Below are 27875 nucleotides of genomic sequence, written 5' to 3' on the forward strand. Positions count from 1 at the left end.
TCCTTTTTGTGTAATAGCAGCTTGATGACCCATGATGCCAGTCAACAATCTAGATTTGCTCTGTGTACACCATCGTATAGGGTCTTATTTGAAGCACCTTGACTCGGTGCCCAAGCATTGGCTTGAAGTGAAGTTTACAGTCTTGCTGAGGCCACCAAAATCATCTCCGGAAATAGCGTAGGTGTGCGGGACAGTGGGTTGAGAGATCATGCCCCATTGTGAGGAGGACCTCAGGTGTTGCTTGGTACATCAGCTGCTTGCTTTGTTGCTCTTCCTGCGGCTCAGGGTGTGTTCTTGCAGGATGATTGATTGCACTTGTACTTACTCATTTGTGTCCGGTTCTTCTATTCACGTCCTTGTCATCTGGAGGACTCTCTCCTCTTCAGTGCTGCTTCATCTGTTTCTTCTCGATTTCTAGCCCGTTGCATTGGCACAAGCTTCCATGGTGGCCTCAGATTACATCCAGCCTTTCCTTGGATGTTCCATTTGAATTTCATCTTCAATTGTTCATAGTGCTTTGGCCCTTTACTTAGTCCTGAATTCTTCTAGCATGGGATTAAATGGCATTTTAAAGATTATGAATTCTTTAGTAATTTAAAGTACCACTCAGAAATACATAAAATTCCTTTTTCTCATGTATATTTGTATATTGTGTGGAGTGCGCACGCGTGTGCGTGCTCACATGTGTGTGGGTACAATCACCTATGGGTACATGCATATGCATGTGAGAGACAGATGTTAACATTAGGTGTCTTCTGTCACTCTCCACTTTATTCACTAAGAAGGAATCTTTTGTTGAACCTGAAGATCACCCATGCAGCTAGCCCAACAAGCCAATTTGCCCTGTGGATCCACTGTCTCTTCCTTCTGAGTGCTAGGAACTTGGCTTTCCACACTCACCTGATTTATTATTGGGTGCTGAGGATGAAAACTCTAGTCTTTGTCCTTATAAGAAAGTGCTTTTATCCGCTGAACTTTCTCCACATCCCTGACATACAGTTCTTATATGTGAGCCTGAAAGCTGTCTAGGCAGATTTAACCCAGTGAACATGCTTTTCATGTGATCACAGGATACTTTCATGTTTTTTGACTTGATCAAGCCTGTGTATGGCCTGCCCTATAAAATCTTGCAAGAAATTCAGGAGACACTTAACCATGTGTGTTGAATAAAGTTGAATCTGAGTGGAAGGTATGGAGGAGAGTGGAGATTCACTGTCTCCAGGACACCAGTGATAAGGGTAGGATGAGATGCTCAAGGTGGTCATGGTGGCATCCATAGAATGGATTCACAGCAGCTTCTAAGACACTGGCAGCAGGAGACAGGCAACTCAGGTGATAGGATGGACAAATGGAGCATAAAATAGTGAAACAAAATGGGAGCCCCGTAAAAATGGTCCTTTCATCCATAAAATACCAATATTATAGGGCTGTTTTGTTAAGTCCCAAGGTGGTGTTCCACCATGGCTGTCAACCCTTTTCCAAGGATATACATTTCATTTGGCTTTGCTTCATTTTTCTTTTCTCAAAAATTATATGAGAAAAGATACAACATATATATTGAAGTTTGAAGTCCTGATTTAGTCACCTCCTAATTAAGTAAAAAGTGTTATTGGTGATTTCCAGAGTGATAGACATGACCTTCACACTAACCTTTTGCTTTTTGTCTCCTGGTAGAACATCCATCCTCGGCTTCTCCTTTGGAGCTGCGTTTTTCTCCCTCACCTTCATCCTCTTTGTCTGCTTCGCTGGACAGCTTTTGGTAGGTGCTCCAAACATAGAACTTCTTTGGAAAGTGTGTTTATTGTATTGAAATGGCTTACTTCCATTTCTCAGAAGCAAGGCAGTTGTTGACTATTTGAAGAGCTGTACATGTGTCTAGCATCCTTCAGGCCAATGGGAGAGAGAGCCTCAGGTACAAACTAAAGTGTCTCAGGGACAACAAAGACACTCATTTAACAGCTATTACAATGTTACATGGCTCTTTTTTTCTCCTGGAGATGAGGACTCACTCTGTAGCCCAGACTGGCCTCCAACTTACAATCCTATTACCTCTGCCTTCCAAATAGCTGGGGAAATGGATATGTACCACTGCACCCAGCAAAAATGTTGGGTGTCACTCCATAAGATTCATGCTTTTGCTCATCTGATTGTCAGCTGTTTTAAAATCATCTCTCAGTTTCAGACTACTTGCAGCAGTGAATGCAAGCATGAGAAGCTCTTCATGTAAAGGGCAATTAAAATATTTTTAACGACACCTTTTAAATCTAGTTTGAAGATATAAAAATCTGGAATCTAACAAATGGAAAAATACCATTTATTTGCATTTGAAGCCAACCCTTGTACAGTTTCATAGGTTACATGCTAGCTAAGCACTAGTTTGGGATATAAAAATTATCTCTTCATTTATTGTTTGCATATTAAGCAAATGTCACTAGCTGGCCAGAGTACTGTGAGAGCTACCTTAGAAAGCCAACAAGGAGACATACAGTAAGCCAATGTTTCATTCCACTGGACACAAGTGAAAACAGGAAACACTACCTAAACTGAGCACCTGGCATGCGTGTGGACACAGACATATATGCAAGCAAAGCATCCATGCACATAAAATACTTACAATGAGAGTGCACGTGATTTTCCATGATCTACAGTCTTCCCTGTGTGGAAAAGCACGCGGACTCACTCTCTCTTCCTTGCCCTCCTCTTCAGCCCATTTCTCAGGCCTTCAGCACAAGAACCATCACTGTGGCTCCATTATAAATCCAGCCCTGTTCGAAAAATAATAGTTTACACCTCTATGCCTAAGCAGCTGTGTTAGTCATTGATGTGGAGATGGAGCATGGAGGATATTGGGTCTGTTACTTTCAAGGAAATACTATGATCTTTCTCATGCCTCTCTTTTGGCATCGGAGACTCCAGCCTCTTTATCATTAATCACATAGCTCTTGAAAGCCCCTGTTCTTAGACTGTGGACTCCCAAGTTCTTCTATCAAGATGAAATTAATAGTTCCTCATCACTACCACCCTTCCTGGGGGCTTCCCAAACCCTAGTACCTACTTGCCACTTGATAGCAAGTTCTCTGGTGTCTCTGAGAAAATTTTGAACCTACCAATGAACCCCAATGAACCAGTGTCTACCTCCCCCTCAGAAGACTCTAACATGTCAGGGATTGCAAAGGCTAAACTTGAAGATAATTGTCTTTTTTATTTACCTTTAAAATTAGCATACAGAAAGGAATGAGTTTCCTTAGTACATTTTTATGCATGCATTGTTTTGGATTCTCCTCCTCCCCTGCTCATCTCCCTCTTCTCTCCCCTCACTTGAACCTTTCCATCCCCAGTACTGTCCTTTCCATTTTCATGTCTCCTTTATGTTGTCACCTGCTCCTAGCCCATTCCTTAAAGATTCCCTTCCCAACTCATGCTCCCTTCATAGTTTGGAGGCCTATACCTGTGCTCACTCCCACATAAATACACACCAGCAGTCCTAGCATCTGAGAGGGAGATCACTACAAGTTCAAGGCCAGCTTGGTCAACATAGTAAGTTCCAGAAGAGTTGGGGCTACAGAATAAGACCCTGTCTCGAAAAGTAAATTAGCATCTCTAATGTGCATGTGAGACAGATCATATGGTATTTGTGCTTCTGAGTCTGGGATACCTTACTTAATATAATTTTCAAGCACATCATATTTCCTTCAAATTTCATAATTTTTATAGCTGAATAATGTATCCCATTTTTACTGTTCACTTCTACATTTATGGATACCTAGACTGATTTAATTTCCTTGCTGTTGTGAATACCACAGCAACAAACATGGTTTTGCAAGTATCTCTGGGGTAAGCTACAGAGTCCCTTGAGTGTATGCCCGGGAGTGGTATGTCTGGGTCACATGGTAGTTCTCTTTTTAGTGTTTTGAAAATCCTCCACATTGATTTCTGTGTTGCCTGTATCAGTTTAAAATCCCACTAGCAGTGAACAAGAGTTCCTCTTTCCCAACATCCTCTCTAGCATGTGTTGTCATTCATTTTCTTGATGTCCACTCTAACTAGAGTAAGACACCGACTAGAGTAAGATCTCTCTTTTGACAAAAAATTGAGTCAAAATGGATCCGTGCTCTTAAGTCAAAAACTGAAGTGCTGACACTGCTAGGGAGAAAGAAAACACTTCAAGCCATAGGCATAGACACAACCTTGTGAAACAGGACTCCAGTAGTACAGGAAGTAACCCAAGAACTGACAAATGGCATTACATGACATTACCTGAAAGGAAACTATTGGCAGAGGAAAGAGTCTATAGAATGAAATCCTTATCAGTTGTGGTTCAGATAGAAAATTAGTATCCAGAATATATAAACATGTACAAATTGAACACACAAAAAAACATAAACCTGCTAATCAATAAATGAGCCAATGAACTGAACAAATAGTTCTCAGAAAATGAAACACAAATGGCTAATAAATATTTTCAAAGGTATTCGATAGCCTCACCTCCAGGTAAAAGCAAATTAGGACATTTCTCTTGAACATTCAATAAAGGGATCATTGAATAAGGCTCCCCAGTGGCCAGTTGTAATTTCTGGAAGAAATTCTCATTCCAGAAATGGTTTCTTTTGGTGTTTGTAGGATTCTGTAATGATTATTTAACTGTCAACAGTGAGAGTATTAATGAGTAACTGGTTTAGAGAGTGTTAAGTGTTATTGTATGATGCCCTGCAAATAGAATGGAAAATTGTGTGTATCAAGATCCTCTATGGTGGTCATGGAAAGATGGTGCCGCCACCTGGCTGCTCATTCTCTGGACCCTGGAAAACTTACCAGTTGCATAAGAGCTGGTGGGATTAGCATTTACTTGTTAATTAAATACTGAACTTCTGAAAATGTACAGAATGCCGCCCACTGTTAACCTGCAAACATAAATGCCGAGGGCAGTATTGATGATAGAGATGCCAGTGTGAAATTCTCGCTGTGAAGAATTAAAGTAAAGCTGCTCTTTCAAAAGGAAGTCACACAGAGGCAAGTATGATGGCTAGTTTTAGTTTTGACTTTCAACGTGATTGGAATAAGAAACATTGAGGCACAGATGAGGCAGATAGATGGGTGTATCTGTAAAGGTGTTTCCAGGGCTGTTTAATAGAGGAGAGAAACCCCATCTCAGATGTGGATCATACTATCACATGAGCTGGACTGAATTACAAGGGGAGAAGGAAAAGGCCAGTTAGGTGTTTTTCCCCTTCCTCTGCTTCCTGGCTTGCTGCTCCCACCGCCACGCTTCCCCGGCCATGATGGACCGACTTCATTCTGCTAAGCTATGATTCAAAATGAACCCTGTCTTAAGTTGCTTTGGTCAGATTTTTGGTCACAGCAATGAGAGAAGTCACTAATCCTGTCAATCTGGTCGATACTTTTCCTTCCAGAACTTGGTCCTTGTAGTGGTCTTCTGCACAAAATGTGCAGCACAAAGAAGCCATGGTGGTTGGCATTTCATAGCTGGCTTGACCAAAGGTAGGAAAGCATACAGTGTGCAAACGCTGGAGCGATAATGACACTCGGATCATCCCAGCTTCTTCTTGTTGACTCCCAAACGGGAGGAGGTTTATTGAGTAACTTGTTCTGAACCTTGTCGGGAATTTCTTTCTTTTACAATGGCCCCCTGAACAGCTCCTCCCTGCCTTTCCCTCGCTCCTGCAGCTTGCCACTGCCTCCCCAGGGAGTGCTCCCTCCCAACCACCATGGCACTCACTGCCAAGTGCTTGCCCATGGAAGTGGGCTCAGCAGACAGTCCCATTCCCAGAGATCTTGGAATCTCCACCAGTTTTGTGATGAGCCTCATGGGACTCCAGACCTGTGCTACATAGTTAAGCCTCAATTTTATAATGTGCATTGTGATCTTTTTTATCTTGTCATTGTTTCCCCTGACATATAGTAAGTCCCTTAAGACAGGAATGGCTTCTCAACACCCAGTCGGCCTCCCACTAGACCCTGTATAATCCTGTCCACATGAACTGTTTTGTAAGTAGGCGCTGCCTACACACAGACATCCTTACTTCCCCTCTTCTGCTCGAGGAAGCCTGTCTATCTCCTCACAGATGCTCAGAGCCAATAAAAGAAAAATTACAGTGATGGCAATGTTAATAATGAGCACAGATATTGCTGGATAGCTTCTGAGCTGTGTGGAAGGGACTTAGCTCTCTATGGTACAAAACAGTCACTCTGACCAGAAATAGCACACACACACACACACACACACACACACACACACACACACACACACACACACAAAGCATCCCCCAAACAAAACTTACCTTTGAAAATGCTAGAAAATGTCAGAAGACATTTTCCTCCAGTGTTGGTACCCCCTACCTTGTGCAGTAGAAGTGAGTCTGATGCCGCCCCGCCAGCCACCTCCTTTAGGACGATAATCAAAGCACAGATGCAGAGTTCATGCTAGGAGAGGAAAAGTAGGTCACACCCCAGCTAACACAAAGCTCTCTCCTCTTCAGGAGTGCTTGTCCATTGAAGTCGGCTTCTCTAATGGCAATACAGCACTCGCAGCCTTCTTGGGCTGAACTTGCTGGTGACCCCTTTTCCATCTTTCTCTCAGCTTCTCTTTGTCTGTTTGGGAAATTAGTAATAATTTGGTAATACAGCTGGTAAATAGCATGCGGCTGCATGCTGTTTTCTGTGATCCAGAAGTCCCCCTCCTTCATTTGACAAGAAGCATATATGTACATTATAATTGCTGCTACAATCTGATGTGATTTTTTTAATTCACCATGTCTCTTTGCTTTTATCTATTGTTCCTCTCTTCTGCTTTTTTTACAAAACAATTGTACTTTTTTCTCACCAATAACTTGGACATGATGCACTCCAGCCTGGCTGTTTATTTGGGGTTTGGTTTTAGTTTACTTTAAAACTTGTGCTGTGCACCTGATTCTCAAATTCTGTTATAACTGCATCTTGAACAATGCAGGGACCATACTCTAATCTCATTATCAATCCCATCTTCCAGGCTAGTATTGTTTAATCTTTGTATATTTAATATTCTCAGATTATTCGCTTTATCATTATTCTTGTTGGTTAGTGATTTTCTGACAATCCCTTTCTGAACATGTTATCTTCCTCTGAATTCACTTTTCTCAGTAAGAAACACCTGCCTTCCTGACCCTTCCATGAGAATTTGCATGACAGCATTTTTATTTTATAAATAAATGTTTCTTCATTGTGATCCTTTATCATCATTTTTTAAAATTTTGTTCTAACAATTCCATATTCTCCTGGTCTGTATAGTACTAAGAACTCTCTCTCTCCCCCTCCTTTTTCCCCTTCCCCTCTTTATTCCCCTCTGTCTCCCCCTCCCTTTCCCCCTCTCCCCCTTCTGTGTCCAAGCACAGCATATGGAAGTTAGAAGATAAGATTTAAGTGTTGGTCCTCACCTTTCACCTTGCTTGAGATCAGGTTTCCTGTTTTTCAGTCCTGCATACACAAGGCTAGCCAGCCTACAAGTTTCCAGAGATTCCCCTGTCTCTGTCTCCCACCACAGCATAAGAGCAATGGGTTTACAGACATGTTCTTCTACACTGGGTTCTGCGTGGATCTGGGGATCTGAACTAAGGTCCTCACATTTTCACAGCTAGTGCTTTATCAACTGAGCCAAGTCTCCTGCCTCAGTGAAGGCAATAGTTTGGGTTGAGCTATCTTTTCAGCTATTTGGAATCTGAGTGCGTTGTATCAGCATTAACTCTCTTGTGAGAGTCTGTTTGAGTTCAAGGACTTGAGTGTTCATTGTGTACCTTTTCACCACCCTATGGGTCTCGTGGGTCCCGTCTTCACATCTAGGGTAAGATGTCCCTGTAAGTGTATATTCTTTCTTTCTATATATCTCTCCATATAGTTAGCACCAGTCGTGTTTGTTGGTGGTAAATGTGGTCCTGTCCCAGTGTAAGGAAGAGCCAATCCTTGGACACAGTGGCCCAGGGATGAGCAAGGGTATGAGGAAGTAGATTTGGTGGAATGATGCAAGTGGTTAAGTCAAAGGCTGCACTGCCCTGGGCTCCAGAAGCATCTCCTCTTCAGTTGAGTGACACCTTCTGAGGACAGGTCAACTTTCTATTGGTAATGTTGAATCGAAATAGGAGGGGTTTTAATAAGCCTCCTTTTCTATCAGGGGTGTTACTCAAGTACTGAAGATTGAATATCCTGAACAGTGTAGAGACTGCAAATAGAATCAGTGTTGACCCTTTTAATAATAAATTAAAATACAAAGTCATGGATTTTAGTGTGGCATTTTCATACTCCCATTTCTTTTAGAGGCAGAGTCTTCGTTAGCCCAGGCTGACCTTGAACTCATTGTGAAACCAAGGATGACCTTGAACTTCTGATCTCCTTGCCTCCTCCTCCAGAGTGCTGGGTTTGAGGCATGTGTCTCCCTGCTTTGGTTCTTCATTATCCTTTGATCATTTTCCTTTCATTTTAAAATCCCAGTCTTTCGGTTCTTCCTTTTCCCGACATTGGTTTCTCTGTTTGCCCACCAAGCCCTTCCGCTTCCTCTTCCTAGATACTAGCACTAATGACCACGTGTCAACATTTGCTTTTAACTCTGACTCTTGTTGGCAATGTAGGTAGAAACAGAGATGCCTGCCTCCTTGACCTTTAAAACAATGAGCATTTGGCTTGATATGTTTATAAATGATCTCACAGCACAGCTTTGAGGGTCCAAGCTGTGTGGGAGAAGGAATGAAGCCAGGTGCATCTTGAATCTGTGGTTCTGAGCCCATGCACACTAAACTCCTGTGCCTAAGAGTCTCTCCAAGTTCTATTTGTCACTTGATTCTGCTGCATGAATAGAGAAAAAGTTCCCGTCGGTTTGTCCACATCTATTTCAATGAACAACAAGCCTAGGGGTGGAATATAACAGATTCTTATTAGACGGTATATTTAAAATACATTGTCATAATTTATTCTAAAACTTCAGAATTTTTAATTTTATAATTTCAAAAGTGTCTTGCAGTAACTAGATAATATCTAACTGGTTATGATATGGAATCTGAGATGGATATGTGTTTTCCTTGAAGTGATAAGGATTTATGTTTTCTGTTCTAAATCTTCAGTATCATGGGTATTTATCACTCTCAATACAGAGAGAAAATCATTGAATCGTTTTTATCTTCAGAAAAATACCAATCCTGCTCCATAGGCTGCAAACATAGAAGTAATGTTTTAATTGACCGGAGTCCAGCCAGAGACTATTGTCTGCCAGAGTCAGAGCTAGATAAGAATGATATTTTCTTGGATCTGGATCTTTGTACTTCATCCCTGCTTCTACAGAACACGGGTCTGAGTGTGTTCTGTATCGTCAACACCACTAGATATAGTATTCATTACACAATAATGATGCCCTCCCTTTAACCCCTGACCCTTTAAGATCTTGTACATTCTGAGAGTAAAGGGCCACCATACTGGGTAACAGATTCAAAGATATTGCCAACCCCTGTTAAATCTCTGTCCCTGTCGTTTGATCAGCATGTGAGATACACATCTGGTTCCCCGTATGCTGGTGGGAGGAGGCCTTGCAGAGCCGGTTAATGTGGCTTCTGCACCAGCCAGAGGTTCAGCTCCTGGAGCCAAACAGCACTGACTGGAGCTTGCACCAGCCTCTCGGGAAACTGCCTGAGAAAAAAAATCTACCCAAGGATTGAGCTCAAAACATGAGTCCTCATGAAGAGTTAAGACCCACATTCTTCATTTTTTGTATCAGAGACTGTAGGTGAGGGTGCCATAGTATAGAGTAAGAGGGAAAAGAAAGAATTGATTGCTTCAAATGATGTCATTTGAAGAAAAGTGAAATAGACTCCAAGTCACAAAGATGCTGTTGAGAAATATCAATGTTTTCTTCGTTGAAATAATGAGAAAAGCCCAGACTTGCGAGTTCCTTGCCAGTGCCTCACATTTAAGTCTCTGAAAGGCCAAGGAGGTGGATAAACAAACTGAGACAAAAGAGTGCAATTGACTGACAGAAAGTCATGCAGCTGCGGGAAATTGCATACGAGTTGCTGACTGGTCTTTTACCCTCTAACAGCCTCTTATTTATTCAGCATCAAACTTGTTTGATAGTTGTGTTGACATTCTACATATCACACTGCTTATGCCAACAGTATTTTAGGAGTAATTCAAAAACAGCATATGAAATAGGTAAAGAAATCTAAGTGCTGCTTATCAATGCCATAGGGGGTTATCTCACATTGAATTTAGTTATGTCTACCAGGACTACCACTCTATAAACTTGGAAGTAGTCTCTATTAGGAAGGTTGAAACCCATCTCCCTAGAAATTCCCTGGAGAATTCCTCAGATACTGACTGTCATATTAGATAAAGTGCACTGTCCTCATGTGACCATGTGACTCACTCCTGGATGGAGCTCTCTGTGCTCTACCCTCTGACCTACACTGAAATAAGACTCAGTGGTACCTCCATTGAGAAGTGGACATAAGAGCAGCCATGAGGCACCATAGTGCAGTGCAGAGCCCATAGAAAATGGTAAGGGAACCTCAGCTCCCATTGTATGACAATTGTAATTCCTTCATGTAGCAACAGAGCTTCAGTTGCCATGCTCTCTGGACAATGGGGTGGAAGCATCCCACATCTACTTCAGTAAAGAAAGTACTGTAGGCAGAAGTTTCTGTACCACCAGCAACTCCCAAATACCCCCCAGCAATTCCCAAATACCTGGCAGCCACTTCTCAAATAACTGACTCAGAGGCTTAATATAAATTATAAATGCTCAGCTGGTAGCTCAGGCTTATTACTAACTAATTCTTACACTTAAATTAACCCATAATTCTTATCTATGTTTAGCCACATGGCTTGGTACCTTTTCTCAGTATGACATTCTCATCTTGCTTCCTCTGTGTCTGGCTGGCAACTCCTGACTCTGCCTTTCTTCATCTTCAGTTCAATTGTTCCACCTAACCTTATTCTGCCTGGCTATTGGCCAAAACAGCTTTATTTATCAACCAATGAGAGCAACACATATTCACAGCATACAGAAAGAGAATCTCATAGCAATATACAGTGAACTTACAATGGACTTTGCCTTTACAAAGAGGGAACATCTATAGCATGATGAGCCTTAGAGAATAATTATGAGTGAAATAAACCAGTCACCAGGGAAAAATGTATGATTCCACATATTCAAGGTGTTTAGAATAGTCAAAACCATGGAAACTGGAGGGCAAGAAGATGGCTTAGTAAGTAAAAGCACTTGGTAAAGGTGCCTGCCACCAAGCCTGATGCATGAATTCAATCCCCCAGAACCCATATGGTGGTAGGTGGGAATTAACTCTCTCTTATAAGTTGTCCTTTGACCTCTGACCTCCACCTAACACACATCAAATAATGAATATAATTTAAGAAATATAAGTTCTTCTTATTACTGGAGCCCCACCCTGTCTAGCCTTCCTCCACCTCTCTTCATCCTCCCCTCCTCCCTACTGTTCCCTTTCAAACATCCATGAAGAGCCAAATGGCTACTCTTGGTGCTCAGCCCTAAACAGGACATTTATACCACTGCTGATAAAGCATAGGGATCATTGTAGAAGAAAGGAAAGAAAGAATGTAAGAGCCAGAAGATGAGGAGAGGTGGTGTGGAATGCGGACTTCCGGGCAGTCATGTCTTCGAGCAGCCGTGGCTGCGTACACTGACCCTCAAATGACTAGCCCTACCAACAGTCAGCCACAGACCGGAGAGGGAGTGTTGACTGCTGATGGATTCTAGGGGAGGAAGTCATTGGCATTATTTAGTTGTAGGCTCTGAGGTACCCAGCAGGCTCCAGTGGATAGTTCCTAGTGCATGGACACATAGGTCAGATGGTGAAAATCAGTGGATCTCAGAGAAAGAGGAACATTTGAAATAAAATTTTAAAAGAGAATTTCTCTGATGACAGTTGAGCTAGGCACCAGTCCCAGCACAATTGTCATCAGAGAGACTTTACCCAGCAGCTAATGGAAACAGATGCAGAGATCCACAGCCAAACATTAGACAGAGCTCAGGAAAACCTGCAGAAGAGTGGGAGGAAGGATTGTAGCCAGTGGGGTCAAAAGCATCACAAGAAAACCACAGAACCAACTAACCTAGACTCATAAGGCCTCACAGAAACTGAACCGACAACCAGGGAGCCTTGCTTGGGACCGACGTAGGTACTCTGCATGTATGTTACAGTTGTATAGCTTGGTCTTCTTGTGGGACTCCTAACAGTGGGAGCAGGGGCTGTCTCTGACTCTGTTGCCTGCTTCTGGTACCCTTTCCTTCTACTGGATTGCCTCATCCAGCCTTAGTAGAAGAGGAGGTGCCTAGTCTCACTGCAACTTGATATACCACAGCTGGCTGACATCCATGGGAGGCACGCCCATATCTGAAGAGAAACGGAGAGGAGGAGGGGTAGATGTGGGAGCAGAGGTGGGGAAGAAGGACGGTGAAGAGAGGAGGGAGGGGAAACTTTGGTTGGGGTGTAAAAACAAAAAAATAAATAAACAAAAAGGTATAGGAAAAAGTGCAAAAGAGACTAAGAAACTTTTGCAAAGTCATCTTAATAAATAATCCTTGATGAATAATATATTACTTTTATACATATTGGCCAAACTATTTTTGAGCAATCATGATTATGTTTAATAGACAAGTTATTATTTTTCTAAAACTTTAGAATATATATTATTTTTGAATAAATGCCTATATTTTACCTGGGGGGAAAAGAGAGAGAGAGAACTCTGTAGAAGAATGAATCACCAATAGCATGATAGGAAACCATCTGTCATTGTATATCTTATATGTAGATTCAGTCAGTCAGCAAACTAAGTCTACACTCTTGGTCTGCTCTTATGACCAGCTGCTGCTGCGGTAAGAGAAATGGGAGATATGTTGATCTGTTTTCTCCATAAATCAACTAAATTTATCATTATTGTTTCAGATGAAACATCCATTCAGTACATCCCCCAGAGTGACTTAATTAACTGAAATTTTCCCTCTGCCAAAATTACCTAAAATCATAATTTCAGGTCTGTCTGAAAAGACATGCAATCATATCATACCTTTTTCATAGATGCTTAATTTGTTCTTAATTTGACAGCCCAGCCAACGTAATTTTAATAAGGTTTGTGACTTGGTATGGGCCCTGAGGGAGGGATAAACTCTATTTGTTTAACCTCTGAAAGTGTTGGTGTTTTAAACGCCGTCATGTTCTGCTTCAGAGAATACACTAAACAGTAGTGTGTTTCTTCTTTCTCTTTCCCCACAGCAATGCAGCAAGAAAGCCTCTGCTTCTCTCATGTGGCTTTTGAAGTCATCAGGCATCATCGCCAACCGCCCATGGCCACGGATCTCTCTGACGATTGTCACCACTGCCATCATATTAATCATGGCTGTGTTCAACATGGTGAGCTCCTGGGCTGGGTCAGGGTTCACACTACACAGAGCCTTTCTTCTGTGGTCTACCTTGTGGGGTAGGTGGATGGGTTGGTTCGTTGATCGGTTGGTTGGTTGGTTAGTTGGTTGGCTTCATCTGGTTTGGTTTGGTTTGGTTTGGTTTGTTATGTGTATGAGTGTTTTTGCTTGTGTGTGTGTCTACCCACCACATGCATGCCTGGTGCCAGCTGAGGCCAAAAGAGAGCATCAGATCCCTTGGAACTGGAGCTACAGAGGGATGGTTGTTAGCTACAGTGTGGGTTCTGAGCCTCAAACCTGGACCCTCTGGAGAACAGCCAGTACGCTCAACTGCTGAACCCCCTCTCCAGCCTTGAGTCTTGCAGTCTGGAAATTTACCCATAACGTCTTTGTGACACCAGTTGCTTCCTGCCTGTTGAACCCAGCCTCTCACAGTTACTGCTGTCCGTCTGAGAACAGAGATGCTTTGCTTAGGCCACTGTGTGAGAAAGATGTCTTTGTGGAATAGTTTTCTGTGTCTTGTCTTTTGGTGGCTGCTCAGCAGCTACTGAAGTAACAAGGCAGGCAATCAGGGTAGCACCAAGAGAGATAGCATCCAAGTCAGGACAGCTGGCTGAAGGTACTGCCCTGCAGGCTAAGAGGCCCCAGTTCTTCCTAGACTGTGATGGCAGGATAGATTCTCATTACACATCACAGGTTCTAGCTCTACTCCTCAGAGTTGAGTACTAAAACCTCTGTTATAGTGGGTCTAAGAACCAAATATAAGCCCATGTTCTCACCAAGCCTAAGTTAGTACCCTGGTTATAGAGCCATGGAACCAATGGTCACTCTTTTCATTTCCATATTATTGTTACTTGTTTTACCTCCAAAAGAACACTTGGGCCATCACTATGCTTGAGGTGCATCCTTATTAGTACCCTCACACCATCAACATCAACATCATCATCATCATCATCATCATCATCATCATCATCATCATCATCTGAGTTAGGGTTACAATTGCTGCAATCAAACACCATGACCAAACCCATCTTGGGAATGAAAGGGTTTATTTTGCTTACATTTTGACATCACAGTTCATGACAAAAGGAAGTCAGGGAAGGAACTCAAACAGACCAGGAACCTGGAGGTGGGAGCTGATTTAGAGGCTGTGGAGGGGTGCTGCTTACTGGCTTGCTTTTCACTGCTTGCTCAGCCTGCTTTATTACAGAATCCAGGACCACTAACCCAGGGATGGCACCACCCACAATGGGCTGGGCCCTCCTCCATCAATAAATTACTAATTAAGAAAATGCATACATACTTACCTATTGCCCAATCTTATGGAGACATTTCTTTCTATTGAGGCTCCCTCCTCTCTGATGACTCTAGCTTGTTTCAATTTATCTTAAAAACTAGCCAGGATAATCATCATCAGAAGGTACTTTGCCCAGTATATATTGCAGACATTTCTAGTGGCTGGGGAAAAAATGGCAGCACCTTGAGCAGTTCTTTCTCCCCAGAAGCATAGATTAAGGATTTGGTGACAGATTAGACATAAGGTATTAATAATAAATGATTTAATGTCCCCACAAGGTAGAAAGCATTCATTCAAAACAACAACAAAAATGATGTCTATAAATGTCTAAGTATGCCTCAAGCATTGTTAGATGCTGAGAAGCCAGGGCGTGCTCTGGCTCTGGGGAGCTCACAGTGGAAAGTAGGAGACTGCCAGCTGGGTAGAGCAGTCAGCAAATTGTCCTAAAACACAGTGGGGAGGGCAGGACAGCATGGGGGTCAGGAGCAGGTGGGGAGACACACTGGGAGAGCAGTAGAGCATGGAGAGGGTCGGAAGGAGGTGGGGTGGACCTGAGTTTTAATACTAGAGTGGAGTTTACCCCAGAAAGGAATTGAGATAAAAGAGAAAATGGGGAAAAGATTAAGATAGATGGCCTCTGAATCTAAGAGCAGAAACTTGCCAAGTAGTGAAAGACAAGGAAGCAAGTAAACACCTTGAATGCTGATATTAGCACCCCATGACATAAATATCATAGTTACTCCCAGAGCCCTGGAAATTCTAGGAGGCTAACACAGCTGGAGTCTAGATAGGACAGTATCCAGCTGCAAGGGTGACATGACTTCACGAGCTGTTTTTACCTGCCTAGAAATGATCTTGGAGCCCCCCTAAACCAGCTCTGCCTGCTTGTCTTCCCCTTCCTTCACCCAGAAGACTTTTAGGGCAAATGGCAGAGAGACAATCAAGGGTCACTGCCTGGGAACTGCAGGAGTGTCTGTGATTCTTAAAATTGGCTCCTCGTGTTCAACTTGGAGCCTATATTTGTGCATTAGTCCTACTGGCCAGCATCAAACGCCCTGGGAGAGCATACTGTAGAGCACTCAAAGCATCCTGGTAGAATAAATCTGTAAGAGCAGCTACATCAAAGCAAAGTCTACCGTGGAGACATGGGCAGAGGAATAGCCAGGGAAGACAGCGGACTGCTGTGGCTGTAGTTCTGGGTTGTTTGTATGGTCACAGGGGTGTGTCAGTTACCCTAAGAAGGTGAGGTCCTCACCCTGCATCTGTGTTCGCCTGTGTGGTTAGAGAATCAGTGAGTTGACACATTTTCACAAAGCTGACCTTCACTGGACAACAGCACCACATACCAGCTGTAGAAACTCAACAATAGGATATCTACACACTCAATAGTGAGTTTCAAGCTAGAGTGCTTACCTAGCATTCAGAAGGCCCTGTAGTCAATCCCCAGAACTGCACGATCCAAGCATGATGATAAACGCCTCTAGTGTGGTATGGAGACAGGAGGATCAGAAGCTCAAGGTCATCCTTGGCTACACGAGACACTGTCTTAAAGAAGCAAAGAAAAAGATGTAAGTTCTTTTTTTATTACATAAATTTGAAGTGTGGAACATGATATTTTGGTGTGCAGATATACACTAAAATAATTACTATGAGTAAACAGTTTAGGGTGTCCATCACCTCTCTGTTTACTGCATGCAAGTGAGTGTGAGAGTGTGTGTGTGTATGTGTATATGTATGTGTGTGTTGTGTATAGACTAGAATCTACTCTTAGCAAATTTTCAATATACATAATACCATGCTCTCCTACCATGAATTGGAATTCCAGACTTAAACATCCTACACAACTGTGATTTTTATCTGTCAACCATTTCTAAGCCTTCTTCCCCTTGGTAACCACTATTCTGTCTGTATCAGATCACACTCAAGTAAGATCATGAAGTAGTTTTCTATCTGTGATTTATTTGTTTCACTTAGCATAATGTCCTCCAGATTTGGCCATGACAAGATTCCCTAAGACTAGTAATATCTTTGTGTTACATACTGCATTTTCTTTATTCATCTATCAGTAATAACAAGTCAGGATTGTTTCTCAAGGTGGTGGTTGTAATTGATGTCACAATTAACATGGAACTGATATCTCTTTGATGAGGTCTTCATTGGAGTATTCTTCATAAGGAGTAGCCATTTATTAGTTCTTAATGAATGCATGTGTAGGTAATTAATAATGAGATAAGTACATGATGCTTTATAAAACAAACCATTTCTTTTTGTAAAATCCAGTTTGACCTTACTCAACTAAGATTTATCAACTACTGTTTTGTAAGAGAATGTAACTGGGAAATGTTTGATCTGGAAACTACCTGTGTCCCAGGTAGGATAACTGATAATGATTGATAGGCAGTTTAATCACCAAGTAGACATGTTTGACAAGTTGAGCATTTTGGGGGAGAAATATTTCTCCACCATGACTATGATCCATTTAGAGAGAACAAATCTGCCTTCAGTACCAGAAATGCATCTTGCAGTGTTTTTCTTCTTTCTTAACAAGAAAGGAGTGTGGCGATATATTGTGTACCCTAATAAAATTTGCCTGAAGATCAGAGAGACAAAGGAACAAGCCACTGCCACGTCTTACCTCTAGGACTCCTCAGACTGAAAGGCCTTCTAGTTCCTGTCTCCTCATGCCTTATATACCTTTCTCCACCCAACCATTACTTCCTGGGATTAAAAGCATGTGTGCTTCCCAAGCAAAGTTATGAGATCTCAAGTGCTGGGATTAAAGGCGCATGATTCCCAAGTACTAGGATTAAAGGTGTATGCCACCACTGCCTAGCTCTGCTTCTCTCCTAGACTGAGTCAATCTCATGTAGTCTAGGGTGGCTTTGAACTCACAGAGATCCAGACAGATCTCTATGCTAGGACTAAAGGTGAGTGCTACCACTCCCTGGCTTCTATGTTTAATCTAGTGGCTTTTTCTGTCCTCTGATCTTCCGGCAAATTTTATTAGGGTACACAATATAACACCACAAAGGAGCATACTGTCAGGTAGGGATAGTATCAGGAGACACATGCAAAGCAGATGGAGAAGAAGGAATTATAAGAAAGAAATACAATCCTATACCCAAGCCAGGCAAACTTTGGGAAGATAAGGCTGGAGCTGAATAGCTTCCTTGCCTCTCCTGTCCATCACAGAGAGGGGGGACAGTACTACTCCTTTCTCCAAGGTGGGACGGACATCATGTTTATTGGCCCTCTATTGGCTCTTTCACATGCAGGGTTTCTTGTGGTTATGTCATAGCAAGATCATAAAGTGATATAAAAGCTGACATTGTGTACTGAAAGGCAGCAGCTTTTCCTATGTAGGTATAGAACTTCCTCATGAGTTTTTATTAATCACAAATAATGTGGGCCTTGCCTGTGATTGCACCTGGATTCATAGAGACATGCTTTCCATGCACACTAACCCCTAGACCCAGCCTCCTGGCTCTCCTCAGCAGGTGGTGGGTGCTCAGGTAGCCCTGGGCTCCTTGGAGCAGAGTGGACAGAATACAACAGATCCCAGAGGGTGTGGTCATTGGAAATGGGCTCCCTTGTCCTTGCTGTCATTTGGGGAAGATGCTACCCTTCCACTGGGATGCAGGCAAAAGCCATTCTCCCTCCATACTGTGACCTGCTCACACCATTGCGTCTGTGTCTTCCTTCCTGACCCTCCTCCCAGATGTCCATTCTGCTGAGCTTCCCACACAACACAGTGCCTTTGGAACACACTGTACAAACAAGTGGAGCCCTCCCCTCCCAAGCTGTACGTCTACTTCTCTGCATTTAGCCCAAGGAGGCTGATCCAGGAATGGGCTCACGTATCATAACAAGAACGGTAGCTCTTGTGTTTGTCGAGAGGGAGGGAGATAGATGTGTGTGCGTGTGCGTGTTTGCTGAAGTCCCTGGGGAAAATCAAAGTGGTTTCCTGCCAGAAATTTTCATTTGTTAAAAAGTCATAGTCAGCTTTGGGACAAAGCAAAGGTGTCTTTTCTTTTTCCATTTTTAATTAAACTGTAACTGTATCACTTCCCCCTTCCCTCTCCTCCCTCTGACCCCTTCCGTGTCACCTGCATGTGTACCAGAGACCTTTTTCTTCTATTCCCTTTTTAAAATATTTATCGTCAGGGATGAAGTGATGGCTCATTTGTTAAGAGCATTTGCTACTCTTGCAGAGGACCTAGTTTCAACTCCTCGAACTCACATGGCAATTCACAATCATCATAACTCAATCTCCAGGACATCTGACACATCTCCTGCCTTCTGCAGGCACCAGGCATGCATGTGATGCATGTACATACACACAGGCAAAAAAACTCGCACGTGTAAACTAAAAATAAATAAATCTTTTAAAGACGTATTTATTATTGAATAAAATGTCACATAAATGTCCAATTTAACCCCTTTAATATGTCCAGTTTAACCCCTTTGCCTTGTACAGTCCCATGGCATTAATTATACTTGCAAAGTAATGGAGTTGTTGCTACTGTCTGTTCCTCCCTCTCCAGCCCCTGCTCACATTTTCCCTTCTGGTCCTCACAGATTTGTTTGTGGTAGATGCTCCAGTGAGTGAAATCCCGCAGGAAGGTCCTCTTGTATCTGTCTTGTCTCACAAAGCATGCTATGTTCACAACTCTCGTTTTCTTACTGATGCCATGGCCCTTCTGTGACGGATGAGCTTCAGTGTGCCCCGTCTTCCCAGCCAACAGCCAGCAGCCCCTTTCTGCAACTTCTCTACGCTCCACTGCCATTGTCCTGTACACCTAAGAAGGGACAGATGTAGTCAGGGCAATCTGCGAGAGCCAGAGGCTGTAGGTAGCCTCCCTGTGCTGCTGACTGTGGAAATGGGCAGGGTATGTGGGAACTCTGCCCAGATTTCACGTCATGCATGGCTTTTCCAAGCCTGCACTTCAATAGCTCTGAGAATGTCCAGATGAGTTGTATATGAAATGACCTCAGAGATATCACCAGGATATATCTCAAGTATTCCATATTCATCTATGTGATGCTAAATATCTCAATAAAAATTGGAGTAAAATATTACTTTACTATATTTTTTCTAATATAAGGTGTCGGTATTAAATTACAAATGGCCTTGTTTTGTTCTGCCTGAGTTTCCAGCTGGCTGTTTAGAGTCTCATGTAAAAATGCTGGATAATTAATGAAAAAAGAGGCCATGAATTTTGAAAGACAGGAAGGAGGGGTGCTTGGGGAGAGGAAAGGGAAGGGGGAAATAATGTGATTATATTATAATCTCAAAAAATAAAAGGATAGCCTGCTACCATTGATGCTGACCATGTGATGATGTCATCAGGCGCTAGCCCATGTTTTTGAGAAACTTTCAGGGGATCTGTTATGAATAAATCAAGCATAAACTTGTGACTCAGACAGGCAAGAGTTAACTGACGTCAAGCAGTAAACAACCGGGACTTCTAATGACATCACCAGGCACAAATCCCCATGTCAAATCCTGTGTTCACAGTTCACGGTACTTGGAAAACATGCTTCTGATTGAGATTAAATAGCTGGGAAGTATAAAATTTGGAAGAAAAGTCCAATATTCATGGTGTTCTTAACTCTCAATGAAACTATTTTTTTAAGGCAATATAAATTTTGCAGTTGTCACCAAGACTTTAGAAATTAAAGTGGCTCCAATAAGAAGTGCCCTAAATAATCATGGTACTGGAAATTCATTCTCTGAAGAGAAGTGAGGTGGCTTAACAGGAAGAATGGGAAAGAGGACTAGGAAAACATCTTGCTGTGGAGATGTGTAAATACTAGGAAGTTAACAGAAGTGTAGTCAGGAAGCATTCTTGTGCACAGTGATTGGTGTTTTCTACTGATTTTTTTTAAGATGTATTTTTATTTTATGTGTATGAGTGTCTACGTGTGTATATGTGTACCACATGCATGCAGTGCTCACTGAGGCCAGAAGAGGGTATCAGATTCCCTGGAACTGGAGTTGTGGACAGTTGTATGTCTCTGAAAACAAAGCCTAGGTCCTCTGCAAGAGCAGCTAGTGCTCTTAACTGCTGAGCCAGCTCCAAAGCCCCCATGCTTTCTACTGATTTTCAAATTCATAGCATTGTACTTATGTACAGCATCCTGGCAAGGACATGGGCTTCATAAGACTGCTGCTACCCACACAACATAGAACCTCATCTTTCTTATTCTTGGTCTCCATGGTGACATAATCAAGTTTTTGTTAATTATTTTAAAATCCTGGGTTCCTGTAACTATACATGGCAGTATCTTGCCAAGCCAGAAAGGCTCCTTTTTTATCCTTTCTGCGCTCTTCAGTGTTTAAATTAATTGTACTTAGGATTGGTTGAGTCAAAGTATGCAATGTTTTAGAGCAAAGTGTATGCCACATAATTCCTTCATTCAGTTTTCTTCCTGTTATAATTTTCCCAAAGAATTAGCAAAGCTATAGGTCAACTAGAGATTTGGGTCTTGATACAAATTATTTAGCAGTAGACAAAGACATCTATGCTTCACTGACTTTTAAATATGTATTTTATTTATAATAGATTAAAAATACTATGTCTAGCACCATTGTTGTGGGGGGAGGCATACCACTCAAATTATAATAAATATACATCTTATCTACTTGAGTGAACTAATCTAGAGAAATGACAAGAACTATACCTTCAAAGAATATAAACTTGTAAACACAAACACAACAACCAGGGAAAAAGTACAGGAAAGATTTATATATCAACCTTGAATGCTATTACTTATCCCTATAATGAACACACAACCTAGATTTATAGATTAATTTCTTTCTGGAAAGAGAAGCTTGTGAGAGTCATGATTTTCTAGTTTACCTTACCAGAGTCACATGGCAGAAAACTGATCAGTGGTTACTGTAGCAGTCTGGGCTACAGCTTGTCTAGGAGAGAGAGAGGGGTTGGTTTTGTCCTGCCTGTCAAAGAAGTCGGCCCTTTGCTTCCAGATGCTGATCTGGATGCTCATTGGTAATCCCACCTGTCTTTCCAGGAGTCATGAGAATATCCATCCCTTCAAGTTTGTAGCCCCGTACCCATCATTTGTGAGGCCAAATGCTCACAAATAATGTATGCAAATGTGGCTGCATGCAAATGTAGTTGTAGGCAAATATGGCTGAATGCAAATATGGTTGTAGGCAAATATGGCTGAATGCAAATATGGTTGTAGGCAAATGTGGCTATATGCAAATGTGGCTGTAGGCAATTGTCTTTTTTTAGTCTGTTGATTCATTGAATGTTTGAACCAAGATGGCAAAGAGACTGAAGACAGTTTTGTGTCTCTCATTTTGTGAGTGAGGGTCGAATATCTGTGTATGTGATGATGTCATCTTAGCAAGTCTTCCTGTGCTGCGCACATTTCAACTAAACATTTGGTTCAGTTGCTTCTGTTTTCATCAACAGCAATCTTGAAGCCTTGGAGTTTATGTATTGAAGGTGTGGTGCTGTAATAGTTATTTATTTATTGCATAGAACACCCCAAAATGTCAAGAAGGAGGAATTGAGAGCTGTAATCACTGGCAGCACAGAGACACTAGACCATCCCCTGACTGCACATGAGGAACACAGTCATTGATAAATGCTGCTCCCACCTTCTCCTTATTCCATCCAATCTGTAATAATTCACTGAAAAAAACCACCATTTTTCTTTCCAGTTTTTCCTGAGTGACTCTGACGAGACAACCCTTCCGACTGCCAATACATCAAATGCAAACTCCTCTGTCCTGGAAAACCAGGCAGCGATTCTCCATGCACGAAAATTGTTTTTCCTCCCGGTAAGAAAATCACACCCAGTGATGCTTTGCTGTTTGCCTGTGATGTCAGCCTAAGCAATGCAAGATCCTCAGATATGACCTCTGTTTAGCCTTTCATGCCAATCATAAGTCCTCAGAAAGCAGATTCTGGTCAAGGAGACCCACATGGGCATGTCCCACCTATACACAAACTACATGATGAACTTGGGAGCTCAAGAATCCCCTGAAGGTCCAGGAAACGCCATGGCTTAGCAGATCCACCCAATGAAGCATTGAGGGAATTTTTGTGGGTATTCATGACCATATATCTCCAACCCCACAGGACAGGACATCTAAGACTGAAAATGAATGGGGACAGTCTGGGGAAGAAGGTCCCACTTTCTACTGGTCATGACATAACTCTTCTTAATAGTAACTATAATACTTATAAAAATTACAGTATTAACAAATTATTTTGTTAAAATATTTTCTTTTTAAATATAAAAATACATGAAATCTTTACACTGAAAGCCTAAGTTTGTGAATTAATTTTAAAGATTGAACAGTTTACCTACAAAGGTTTTGGTCTAAGTGTTTACATAATAAGAAAGAAAAATAAACTAAAAGTAGAAAAATACAATTCTTAAAATTTTATTTTGTTACAACCACATAATAAAATTAAACTCAGCCTTTAAATAAGATGTTTTAAAAATATTCAGTAACATACATTCATAGTAAATTGCTGAAAAGTATTACTTAAAACCATCCCAAGAGAGATGAACATAATTTTTAATAATATCTGTAGTAAAATACATAGGGAGCATATAAACACACAGAGTTGATTGTTAGTATTGGCTAACTGTGGATGCTAGGAACCATTAGACACTTGAATTTTTATGTGTGTTGTTTTGTATACTTCTAGCTTTAACATCATATGCTGCTAGCTGATAACTTTCATAAGATCGCAATAAACCCCCTTTTAAAAATTACAACTTGTGAAGACTCCAAGTTTTTACAAACAGTGACAAAACTGTAATATCCCTATACCAAAACCGTAAATGTTACATAGCTTTGCTTGGCCAGGCTCTGTTCTGAACTCGGGTTGTATGTAGTCCGCACGTGAGTTCTCTGAGGTGGTTAGCATTATTTCCATCACTCCTTTGAGTGGCAAAAGGAAGGTGTAGGACTTCCTTCCGTGCTGAAATGAGCTGCTGTGGAATCAGACGGTCCAGGAGGCCCAGCCGGATGCCCCCCGGCCCCCCGCCCCCCCGCCCCCCCCCGCCCCCCCCGCCCCCCCCCCGCCCCCCCCCGCCGCCCCCCGTGTTCAGCTCTTGGGGCAGCCTCACAGCTCTGAAGAGCAGCTGAGGTCCTGTGTCCCCTGAGCAGGGACCCACTAGGGTGCAAGTCCGTACCTCATGCACTCTTTTTGTAAATACCGGTATTTTCATTTTGTTTGCTTTACTTAATTTCCAATCTATTATGCTTCAATACTTTTGAAAAAATACAATGGTGGATTACCAAAACTAAAAAGAGCCAATTAAAAAGAACACACAAACAAACACACACTAAGTGCAAGCCCACATTCTGTTAGATTCTAATGGACCTAATTAATTCTATCAAATTACTATCAACCTTCTGATCAAGTCTCCTGGTCCTCACTACAGAGATGTCAGCCCACCCAGGAGCTAACCTGGGAAAGACGGTGCAAAAGCATTGAGTCCTCAGAAGCCATCTAAAGTTGACTTAACTGCTTACTGAAGATGTCATCAGGGCTGATTCTGAGAAACCCACCATGAGGAGAGGGAGGCTTCAGTACTTAAGTGTTCACATTTCTTCTATTTCACTTGGCCACACTGGCCTGAATCGTCTCATCATTGGCCCTTTGTCTCTTTCTGTTTTCTGTGGTGGGTCAGAGCAGTGGAGAACCAACATGGAGTAGTCTTTGGTGAACAGTTTATGATTACAGAACTCATTATCTCCTAAGATGCTGCCACGCTCAGTGGGGGGTGGCTGCCAGGCATCCACACAAGGAAAACTGTAGCTTCTGCTAGAGTGATCCAGTTGTATCATCCGATTGGAGTTGCTGACTCCTTTGAAAACAGTAATGTGCCAGAGATGCAAGTTCTCCTCAGTAAAGGGTTTGCGCTAAGACCTGCACAATGCCTCTGCTCAACCGAGTACCCCTATAAAGTGGAGTGTTGCTCTGTGGCCACTACAACTTCTTTTTCCAACTTTTCTTCTTCCGTGAGAACATTTAGCCCGAGGGGAATGGCTTAGCGTGAGGCATGAGTTCATGAGTGGCACATCACTATGAAGAAAACCCAACTGGATGCCTTACGAACCAGTCCAAGGCACTGAACTGAGGTGCTTGTCCTTTCTTCCATGCTCTTTCTGTCCTGGGAATGCCAGAATAGAAATCCAGCTTCTTGTTCTTAAAATCGCCATGATACAGCAACAGAAAGCATTCAGAAATGGCAGCTGACCCTCTTCGGCAAGTCTGTCTTAGCTGCCGGACACTGAGCTTTTTCCATCTGTTCTTTGCTGTGATCTGTAAGAATGGGATCATGACCCTCATTGTAAAATGAAGATGCTGAGATATTGACAGGTACATCACTAGCCAAACGTCACTGGGCTGATAATGAGTAATGGAAACAGGGCTGAGTTCAGAGATCTGCGTATGATGGACAGAGGGGAGGGGAAGTGGGCAGGCCTACAGCTTCCTGTGGTCTGAGATGTAGTGTACCAGCATCCTTATGGTACCTGTCCAGCTCCAAGCGTCCCCATGGCTCCCCTTGGTCCAAGTGCTCAACCTAAATCCTGATCTAAAGAGGGTCTACTGTGATATATAAGTTCTCTTTTAATAAAATATCTGGCAGTCTGGTGTTTTTAATGGAGTTATCTCTAGTGACTTAAATCCTTTCATGAATTAACAAGATGACAAGCCCAAGAAAGATTCTGCCTAATAACATTTCTAAAAATTCCATAAATGTGCACAGTGTCACACTATTTTCATTTTCAAAAGTAAATGGCATTTGTGGATAACACATCTTCAGTTTTGGTAGTTTTGATTTTTCCCAAAGTGTTTGGCTGATGTTTTTTTAATTTTTATTTCTTTTTGTTATGCCAGGTTATTTCAGAATCTCATGAAAAACACACTCAGGCATGAACCATCAGGTCAGAGGATGGAGAAGTGTGCCTGCCTCCTCAGGCAGCTTTCATGTTGACCAAATTTGTTTGATGGTACCCCCAGATTTAACTGGTCAAGGTTTCTTAGTGATCCTAAATGCTTGTCCTATTTTCCTGTCCCAGTACTTCATCTACAGCTGCATTCTGGGCTTGATCTCCTGCTCCGTTTTCCTGAGGGTGAACTACGAGTTAAAAATGCTGATCATGATGGTAGCACTAGTGGGCTACAACACCATTCTTCTCCACACCCATTCCCATGTCCTGGATGCATACAGCCAGGTCCTGTTTCAGAGGTGAGTGGACCCACTCTGTCTGTTTTTCCTTAGCTCCCTCATGGCAATGTTCATTTTATGATCGTATGTTCAGTGAAAATTATCAAAGCTGCCACTGTCAATAATCACAGTGAGTTTCTTTGAAATGATGGTTCAGGGATATGAGGTGTGTTTTCATTATTCATAACATAGAATATGTATTGAGACATTCTTGTAGAGAATCTGGCAGAGTTTAGAGAGAGGGTTTGTATATGAAACCTCCCCACCCTACCTCTCTCAGGTCTCCCTGTGTTGCCCAGGCTGAACTTGAGCTCCTGAAATAAAATAATGCTCACACTTCAGCCATTTCAGTGGCTAGCACAGCATGACAGATAGGGAGCACCATGCCCATCTTAATACAAACTGTGTGGTAGCAGCATTCTGCCCTGAGCAGTTCTCTGCTGCTGAATTGTCCAATATATGGTGGAGGGTTTATAGTGGCATTTCAGCATCCCCCATCCCTCCGCATACCAGTCACAGTCTTTCCAGAGGAGCTGACAGCAACCAAACATGTACCCAGAAATCACCAGAGCTCCCCAGGAGAGAGATTTGAAGGCAAAATGTCATTCACTTCAGAAGAAAAAGTACTATAGGGAAAAAGTAGTGACTTTCACAAGTCATGGTGTGAAGATTGTAGAGTTTTCCTAAATACCACTGCATAAAGGGAAAAGGTCAAACTTAGAAACTTTTTTGCACTGTGAAAAATCGGACTTCCAAGACAAATAGAATCCTGTTGACTTTCCCAGCCTCAGGACAAGATGCAGAAAAGCATCCCATCCGAAAGCTCTTATCACAGTTATCACACAAAAGCATCTGTTGGTTGACAGTCACGTTTGGGCAGTTTTCTGTTATCAGATTACTTCCAGAAGCTTCTAAAGAATATTTGATCTGTACTTGAAAGAGAATATTTTAATTATCATATTATCCATTTCACATCTCAATGGCAAGATGTTTCCTGTCAAGTGTTGGTTTTTATACATATCAGAAATTTTCTATGAATTCTTTGCCTTTTCCTTTATATCACTCCTCAATTTTTGTTCTTTTTTTATTTTGATTTTTTGTTTGGTTGAGTTTTTTTTCAGTGCTGGAGGGACTAAACCAGAGCCTTGTACATTCCAAGCAAGTATTCTATCACTGATCTGTAGCTCCAGCCCTTTCTACCCTTTCCAGTTTTTAATATAAAGGGTTGTCAAATATGTACTAGAAATGTTGTCCCAGAAAGACGGTTTGTGCTGATAATATGTGGCCACTTCTCCGGGTGCACAAGATGGCCACCTCACAACATTTCTTATCAACACGGACACTTTCAGGAACATGACAGCAACAGTTCTCGTCACCTAATTTAATTTTCACCATCCTCCATGCTGTGAAACCTGATCATCTGTAATCAAGCTGAGGGCATGAAGTTGCAGAAATGCATAACTGTATTAAGGGGATGTTATTATTCCTTAGCCAAGATGAGATGAAACCAGAAGTTAATTCTCCTATAAATTCTTAAAATCCCCAGCCAAGCATGCTTTATTATCTCCCTACTAAATCCAGCCAGCCTTCATCACTTTCCTAAGTAAATGTAGCATTGCTGATTTTTGCATACCACTGATGGACCTATTAAATTTCCCTTTATTAAATTTAAAGTGCTGAGATATGTTACACATTTGAAGCAAAAGAAGAAATCAGATTATAAAGCTTTGGATGGGGATGTTATTGTTCCTGGGAATAAGCCCATGAAGAGACACAATCTCAAAGAGGCCCCAGCAGCAGCAAAGCAGTTGCTAGGTACTTGTTGGGTATCTTTGCTTTGTCCAAAACCTTACACTCTTGCTTGGGAATTCCAATGACCTCACATCTACAGTGATTACTGGTGGAAGGCAGCATCCT

At 42.0% G+C, this 27875-nt stretch overlaps 1 protein-coding gene across 1 annotated transcript in view; it reads left to right on the forward strand.

Moving 5' to 3' along the window:
* Window positions 1–27875, forward strand: part of Adcy2 (adenylate cyclase 2) — a 109194-nt gene that overhangs the window by 34268 nt on the left and 47051 nt on the right. Inside the window, exons 9-12 of the mRNA XM_059276340.1 lie at window positions 1675–1759; window positions 13284–13421; window positions 22423–22542; window positions 25810–25979. Of these exons, the coding sequence (XP_059132323.1) occupies window positions 1675–1759; window positions 13284–13421; window positions 22423–22542; window positions 25810–25979 (513 nt within the window). The remainder of the gene's footprint in view (window positions 1–1674; window positions 1760–13283; window positions 13422–22422; window positions 22543–25809; window positions 25980–27875) is intronic.

The sequence above is a fragment of the Peromyscus eremicus genome, chromosome 11 (assembly GCF_949786415.1).
Source record: "Peromyscus eremicus chromosome 11, PerEre_H2_v1, whole genome shotgun sequence".
Classification (NCBI taxonomy): Eukaryota; Metazoa; Chordata; class Mammalia; order Rodentia; family Cricetidae; genus Peromyscus; species Peromyscus eremicus.